Source organism: Cynara cardunculus (assembly GCF_001531365.2).
Source record: "Cynara cardunculus var. scolymus isolate 2C chromosome LG 11, CcrdV1, whole genome shotgun sequence".
Classification (NCBI taxonomy): domain Eukaryota; kingdom Viridiplantae; phylum Streptophyta; class Magnoliopsida; order Asterales; family Asteraceae; genus Cynara; species Cynara cardunculus.
Genome location: NC_037538.1, coordinates 6,892,393 through 6,900,686, shown reverse-complemented (window position 1 = coordinate 6,900,686; position 8,294 = coordinate 6,892,393). Strand labels below are relative to the sequence as shown.

Genomic DNA, 8,294 nt, shown 5'->3' with positions numbered 1-8,294 from the left:
TTCAAGTAAAAACATATTCCATCAAAAACTTATCATCTCATGTTCAGTGAAACAAACCAAAAAAAATTAAAAATAATCAAATTCATACACTAAATTAACCATTTTTATATGGAAGCAAGGGCAGATCAACATCAAATACAAGCATGTAATACAAAAATTTACCTCCAAGCAATTCACGGTTATCTACACGATTTTTCATCATCACCTTCACTTTGCTTTCGTAGAAAAGAATCGGCTGAACCCACGAGTGTTCTTTTCAGGTGTTGGGTTAGATGATGAAGACGACGATCCTGATTTTGTGGGACGATGTTTTGAGGTGGTTTTTGAACTGCCCATTGGTGATCTCAATAGATCGTTTGCTTCAGAATCCCAAGGACTTATTTGGTGGTTGTCTAAATGAACAGGAGACTCGTTTCCCACTTCACCAACTTGCTGATGCAAGCTCATGCCATTACTAGTTGTTAATTCTTCTTCTTCTACTTCTTCTTCAGCAGCAAAGGTTTGACCCTTTGGACTCCGCTCGTTCAATGGAGACCCCATGAACTCAGTTTGAGGACGCATGCCTTTTAACTGCTTTCCCAGAAGAAATATTGTTTCTTGACACTCTGCTAGCTTCTCTGCAGCAGCTGCCAACTCTCTCTCCTGAAAAAAAAAAGTACCATAATATTTGTTTTTATTATCTACCATCTTTGAAATGCGTTGAACAAACAAAGCAGCTACAACCACAAAAGTTTAATTATAGTCTCGAATACATCTTATAGAAGAAATATTTAAAATGCATTGTGGCTACGAATCCTAACTGTACATTTTCAAGCAAATTACACCTACACCAAAAGCCACCAGTTAAGTTTCCAAGCAGTGTAAACTGTAAAGCTGTATAATTACTATAAAAGGGTTGACTTGCAGTCAAATATTTATACTCCATAATAATGAAAAATGTGGGAAATTATGTAAATGAAAATCAATGCTGTTATACTCCATTTGTTCCATTAAACTGCAATGCTGATGGGACATTGAAAGGAAGCGTTTGGCTTTTATCCCCAGAAGTACTCTTCAGTAAGGAAGAAATAACGGAATCTTGTAGAGACCCAAATCAATCAATCAATAAATGTGCTAATAAGTATTAGTTTAAAAGATGCTAAAAGAAATCAAATGGAAATATTTTATGAGAAGTGTAGTAATATTTTTTATAGGATGGACCACTGAGTGAATAATGGTGATAAAATTTTGGCTTGGAATTTTGCCAAAAGGGAAAGTTTTGCTAAGATTCTGACATTCCAAAAAGGAAATTGGTCAATTTTTAGCCCCTCTGCTTGTATGCAATTCTTGAACCCTTAAACAAAAAAGAGATACAGGGAACTAACTCTAAAGGTCAGTAGTTTTTTATGTGAAGGCCCTAGAAAGGAAAATATAGGTTAAATGAAGTATAAGAATTTTTTGTATTAAGATGTTACTTTAGGTAATTATTATGGTGACAGATGAATGAACATGGAGAAACATAATGACTCACCTGGTTACTTTTGCCATCCAGATCAGCAGCAGGAGAGGTTTCAACCCTGACATAATTAGCCAAAAAAACAAATCAGACGTATATTTGCACTGGATTAAAAAATGTCAGGTTATGTATGTTTTTAGATGTTATAATGGCTAAACGAAGCATTATATTTAGATATGCATGATCTTGGACCCAGACTTTGTAGCAGTTACGCAAAAATCCCCGCAGTCTCTACAAACGAGTAACTTTTAACAAATAAACTAGTCTGTGGTTGGATGTTACTGTGAAACTAATAATGTCAATAAATGATTTTGATAAGGAAGCAGGATGATTCTTTTTTTTTTTGGTAAGAGCTTATGAAATAAAGATTAAACAAGAAATGTTCTTAATAAGTACATGAAATACAAATGTTAGAAAATATGAGCAAAAGCAGGATTGACAACCCATTGCCAATTTTTATATAAATAAATTATGGTATTTACCTTTGCAGTTGCTCTTGAAGATCCTTGCACCTCGCCTCGGTGTCCCTGTGATTTTTCCTCTCTTCCTCAAGCTCATTATCCAACATTGATATCTTGGATTCCAGAAGGTTAACCCGAGATTGCAAATCATCAGCACGAACTTCAAGTGAGTTGTAAGACTCTGCCATACACTTGAGTTGTGTCTCGGATAAACCATTGGACTTTTGAGCAGCTGTCAACTGAGATTTAACTTCTGATAGATGAATTTCAGTTTCACGTAACTGGGACTTGGTGGTTTCAAGATTTTCAGTACATCTAGCTAGATCCATAACCATGTTCTCTTTTTCTAATTTCATCTGTTCAAACTCCTCCTGCATGCATTTCCACGATGACACGTTCAACTCAGAGGTTGGGACAGAGTTTCCATCATGGGGTATGTCAGGATCAGAAGTGGAATCTGAAAATTGGGTACAGCCATTTGAATATCCCTCACTCGCAGGGCACTGATCCAACTTATTCTCAGGCAAAGCAACTTTGTCTATGCAATCAGGACTACTGGTTTCCGCATCATTAATTTCATATCCCACAAAACTGAAGCGAAGTTCACCAGCTTTCCCAAGAATACCAGAAAGGCAAAGGACAAAATCGTTTAGATCTATTTTGCTGCCTACAATCTCTTTGAAGGCGACATAGAACTCCTCAAGCTTCTGGATTAATCCATTCTCTTCAGTAGAAGTTCCCAGCACAGACTTTGCCTCCTTACCAAGAATTAACACGAAGTCGTAAATCCGGGAAATAGCAGCAGCCAACTCTTGGTCCTTGGCATGAAGAGTTTCATTTCCCTCAATCAATTCAAGATTTTTGGAACTCGCCTGGTGATCAGATGTAGCATCAGAGCAGCCAGTTGCATCCTTAACACCAACTGCCAAGCCTTCATGTGAAGGACCACGTACAGCCTGTACAACTAGGCTGATCTCTTCATAAAGTTTTACTGGATCTGTATCTTTAGGTAATGACATTAGTAAAACAGATATTTTAGATTTAAGATTCATTAAATCTCCATCAGGTTGTGGAACCAGTGTCAAAGAATCCCCATTTGGTTTCTCCAACTCGGGCTTTTCTTTAGCCTGTAACTCTGAGTCGGTGGCAACTGCTATCTGGTCCTGATTTGGAATACCACATCTTGCATGACCAGAAGTATCTGGGCTGGATATGGTTCCATGTGAGTCATTTGATGAATATGCCAACTTCTCCATCTCCAAGAAATCATCCATAAGCTCCAGACGGTTTGCACTATCAGCTCTTTGAGGACTCTCAATGCTCTTATCTTTTTTGTTATGAGAGAGCTCAGAGATCAAAGCCGTAGCCCAGGAACCAGCAACACTCATTTCATCATCATTCCCTTCTTCTGAGAAGGAGGCCACACTTGGAGGGTTGCTTAAGGAACCAAGAGTGGGAGTCTGCAGACCAGATCTCGTAGTGCTTTTCAGTTGAGAATTGGATTGCAATTGAGATTCCAGACTCTGAAGTTTGCTAACAGTCTTAGCACAAATGTTCCTCGAAGCTTGAAGTTCAGTATTGCGTTTAGCCAACGCTTCTTTCAGCATCTTAGTTTCTTCTTCCATTGCCAATAATCGCTCTGTGAGCAAATCATTCTCTTTCTGGTACCTTTGTATGCTGTCAAGAGAGAACTCCGGCAATGAAGAAAAGTGTGGACTATGTGGACTAGGGGGCTTTACTGGAGACCTTTTTATTCGAGTTTCACCATAATCCCGCCCCAGGCTGTCTACTTCCAGTTTCATTTGGGCAAGTGCTGCAGGTCCAGGCAACTTCTTTCGGACAAGACCACGCAATCTTTGGCACTCTGCTTCCAGCTTAGCTATTTTCTTTACGCCTTCCAAGTGCTGTTTATTTGCAACTTCAGCAGATCGTACACTCATATTTTTTTCTTCATTACGAATTTCTAACTCCTTGGCAACTATATGTAGTTCATATTTAAGAGTATTTATTTCCCTCTCACATGATTCGATGTTGCTTTTTAAAAGCTCAATCTCTGCCTCTGCTTGTGATTTCTCCTCACTCATTTTGATCAGCATGTTAGAGCGCTCCTGCAAAGACCTCGAAACAGCAGCATTTTCAGCAGCAGACCGCAGGAGTTCTTGATCTAGGTTTGCAATCTTTGCATCAAACTCAAGCTTCATCTTGTCCCACTTCTTTGTATTTGCAAGTTCAACATCATTCAAATTCTTGTCATGTTCTTCTTTCAAACTTCGTATTTGCCGCATGCACTCCTTGAGAGCACCATCCAAATGTGAGGCTCGATCTTCTGCAGTAAGTTTTAATAGAGTGACTGATTCTAGATGATTTTTCAGGGTTGCAGCTTCTGCCTCCGCCTTTTCCCAACCTATGCAATTAAAATTTAGAATGTAGAAATTTCATGGCATAGAGAACAACCGACTTGAGAAAATTGTGATTCATGGTTTGCTATGGCACTCATATTAATGAAATCTCATCAACTATAATCAACAAACAGATAGCATTTCTTATGTGATAAGATTAAACCATCATCACACCTGAGACGGCTTCCTCGGCAACTTTAGCGTGCTGTTTCACCAGATTCTCCTTTGTTGTCATCTCTGAATGGGCTTCAGACAGTTGCTCATTCAATTCCTTGACTTCATCTTCTAAATTCTTTATCTGATCCTCATATACCAATTGTTGATCCTCATATCTTTTCACTTGTTCATCATATGATTTCACTTGATCCTCAAATGATTTCACTTGATCCTCCAATCCAGTTAAATGTGAATATGACTCCACAGAAATCTGAACATAATTTGGCTTTTTGTAGCTATCTTGTTTCACCTGAAAGAGAAGGGTGATGAATAAAGAACAGAAGAAAGTATTACAGAAAGTATATCCAAAAAGGGAAGGAAACTAGGAGGTTAAAATATATCAACAGGATCCATGGAGGTTGATCCCACGACAGTACAAAGATGAAATCCATCACTGAATAGGAGGTCAACTCATATCAGCAAAAGATATGCTCATTAGAAAATATTGTGATGGGTCTCACAATTTTATTTTTCCAAAAGATTGGAAACAGAGAGCTTTTCCAGAAAGCGCTTTAACAAGTGCCAGCAGAGAAAGTGGAGCCATTGCTTTCTATTTACAGCTTTGGCACGAATGAAAGAGAATGCTACTAGAGCTTCTACGGCGAAAATGCAGAAATAAGTTATTGATCACACAGAGTTCTGGGGAGAGAATGCTACTAGAGCTTCTACGGCGAAAATGCAGAAATAAGTTATTGATCACACAGAGTTCTGGGGAGAAGACTGAGAGCTCCAGAGCCAGGTCCTACGGAAATGTGCCATATAGAGATCTTACAGATTTTATAAAGAATTATGGAAGGGCAAGTGAGCCAACCTTGTCTCCCTGAGATCCAGCTGAAGTAGGGATGCTAATAGATTCAGATACAGCAACTGCTTTGTCAGCACTTGACTTATCAGATGATTTCTTCTTCCAGGGCCAACTCCGACGATCCATGATCAGCTATACAAAATAAAAGATCCAGTTACAACCTAATTAGATGAACCAACACTGATTTAGAATTAGTTGTTTCATAATAAATCAAGCATACGTGGCTTGGATATCAGCTTATGTAACAGGTTTCTGTTCAAGAATGTGAAATAGCCCTTTTGCCAAAGGTGAAGTTACAGCCAATAGTCCTACCCCGTTTTCTCAAAGCTAGAGTAAAGCCAATTCTGGCCTACACAGTTAAAACAAGTTTATCACTTATTTAGCAAGTATGACATCTTACCAATTAAGTAAATGGAGTGATCACTCTAAATGTTTTTGAGTGAATGGTTCACATGCATTTACCTACCACATCTTCTAAAATTCAAAAATATTTATCAAATTCACACCTGAGCTCATTTCTCTCCATAACAATTTTCTTGAACTAAAAGCACGGCTTCATAGTTATTTCAAATCAGGGATTTCCAAGCATATCTGGCCCCTCAAAACTATTTTGCAATTCCACCCTGAATTTGCCCAATCTTCAGCATAACTACCCAATTCTGGAGACCTACTCAAGACTCAGGAGGACATAAGACTTGTAATGAAGTACAAATCATTATATTTTTTTCTCCATCATTGTCATCTCAATATGCAAAAAGAAAAAGGAATTCCTCTTGTATGTTTCTACTAGTCCTACAACAGCCAATAAATTCATCAAGAAAATATTCACAGCCTAGCAGGCACATGAGTATTATGTTTTTACCCATCTGCAGAACTCAAATAACATAGTGATAGACTTGCATAGTTATTTATTAGTCTTCATAAAAGCATTCATTTTCATTCATTATAGAGTTAAGTTGAGAGACCTGTGCTTTTTTTCCTTTAGTGAATACATAGGTGATAATGCAATTCGAGTATAACCATTAACTGATCACAAATAGAACAGAACCAAAAAACTTTAATCAATAAATAATCTAATCATCAAATAGATTACCAGCCACACAACAATACACCATTTAACTAATAATGTATGGTTTTTCCAATGCGGAATTATCTCAGTAACTGCAGCTAAATTATTTTTTCCTTTGGTGATAGCATCAGAGAGCAAAATACTTTCCCTGCAGTGATATTATTTATCAAAAGAGCAAAACCCAAAAACATTCCAGATCCTTGTAAAACACCACTGCGAGCATTTGTCACTGACAACTAATGTAGACACAGACGGTGCTTGCGAGAATGTATTTCACCAAACTATTTTTATTTGGGACGACAAAAATTACACAAGGCCAGTGCTCCGTTAGTTTCCATAATGAAAAGACAAATCAGATTTTATGCAACACAACAAAGAGTAGTGATGAATTTCTATTTATTATGAACAAACCTGGAAAATAAATGCAAAGGATTTCTAATCTCGCACAAGAACAAGAAAGATGATATTTGAGTCTTCACTCAAAATGGGGATACCTTTCTGCTTATGCAGAGCATTCAGAAACCTTAGTTCTAGCTAAAAAGTTATAAATTTTTCATTTTAATAATCCTTATTTTCGGTGGAGGAGGGGTTGGGAAAAAGAAAATGGAGATTAAGACCGAACACCAACAGCCCTAGAAAACAATGGCTCAGAATGGACATTCTGGAAGGGGGGAAAAGGCCTAAGATGAGAACTGACAATTTAAAGTTGAAGAGGTATAAACTAAAATGAAAGGAATCCCAATCCAACAAGAATGGCATGCATCACCAAATCTGGAGGAAATTATCTTGACAAATATAAAAAAAATAAAAATAAAAATTGAGCAAGACATAAACACCGACATCATTTAGGAAAAATATCGTAGCTAACCATACTAATTAATTAAAATACTCCAAATTAAAGAGCATAACATTTATATACGGATTCCTCTAGTTCGCAAACATAATTAGTCAATTCAAAGGCTAATTTTAAAAAAAGGCCAAAAGGAATCAATTTTCAGTAATATTTGCCAACAAACATGACCTAACAATGTAATGTAAAAAGATTTGCAGATTGAATTTCTTATCACAAAAAGTCCAAATTCATATGCAATTGAAGATCAGTAAAGTTGAAGGAACACGGAATCGCCGACAACAGTATACAAGATTGAAAGTAAATAAAAAGAAACAAATTTGGGATTAAACTTTAAAAAAGGTAACAAAGCACATAACCTTATCAATCTAGAACTCGATTAGATCAAGGGGCGATGGAGAAACATAGAGTCTCGAGAAAAGCGAAAACCGATTAATTACTTGAGAACTAAATAAAGATCGCAAACATCGATGATATTCAACTTACCAGCGACAATGTAGTTCTCAGAGAGAGAAAATGAAAGTTAGAGACAGAAACAAATAGATAGATAGATGTCGATTGAAGAAGCTTGATTGAAGAATTTTGTCTTTTCAGTTCCTATAGCAATTTAAGATCCACACTCAGAGCTTATCTGTAAATTCAGATTTCCAATAAATAAGATATATTTACGGAAGTGGTGGTGGTGGTGGTGGTGGTGGTGGTGTCGTCGATGTGGTGGTAGTGGTGGTGGTGGGTGGTGGGTGGCGGAGGGACGAAATTATATATGCGGAGGTGGGGGGAGAAGGCTGCGTTAGGTGTCACTTAAAAACTCAGGGGGTTGAGAACCTCTTAAAAATACATCACCATATATTGCAGTATATGGAAATTTCACATTCACCCCCTGCTTTTACTTTTAGTATGTATCTCAATTTCACTTTTAACCCCATATTATATTTTATCTACATTTTGGTACCATTAAGATCAAAATATTCCATTTTTACCTATGACATTTAAAAATAT

The 8,294-nt window shown here is 37.1% G+C and overlaps 1 protein-coding gene across 3 annotated transcripts; it reads right to left on the bottom strand.

Moving 5' to 3' along the window:
• On the bottom strand, positions 1-8,020 carry LOC112521564 (filament-like plant protein 4). Of its 3 annotated transcripts, none has more exons than XM_025130495.1 (6): positions 6,940-7,301; positions 5,383-5,508; positions 4,530-4,821; positions 1,978-4,360; positions 1,511-1,556; positions 1-642 (listed from the first exon to the last, which is right to left on the bottom strand). In XM_025130495.1, the coding sequence occupies exons 1-6, from the start codon at positions 6,958-6,960 to the stop codon at positions 208-210; spliced, it is 3,303 nt and encodes a 1,100-aa protein (XP_024986263.1). In that variant the 5' UTR covers positions 6,961-7,301; the 3' UTR covers positions 1-207. The 3 variants fall into 3 exon arrangements, with proteins under 3 accessions (XP_024986263.1, XP_024986264.1, XP_024986265.1); XM_025130496.1 differs by lacking the exon at positions 6,940-7,301 and adding an exon at positions 7,782-8,020 and having other exon boundaries at positions 208-642; XM_025130497.1 differs by lacking the exon at positions 6,940-7,301 and adding an exon at positions 5,597-5,673 and having other exon boundaries at positions 208-642.
• Between the last annotated feature and the right edge of the window lie 274 nt (positions 8,021-8,294).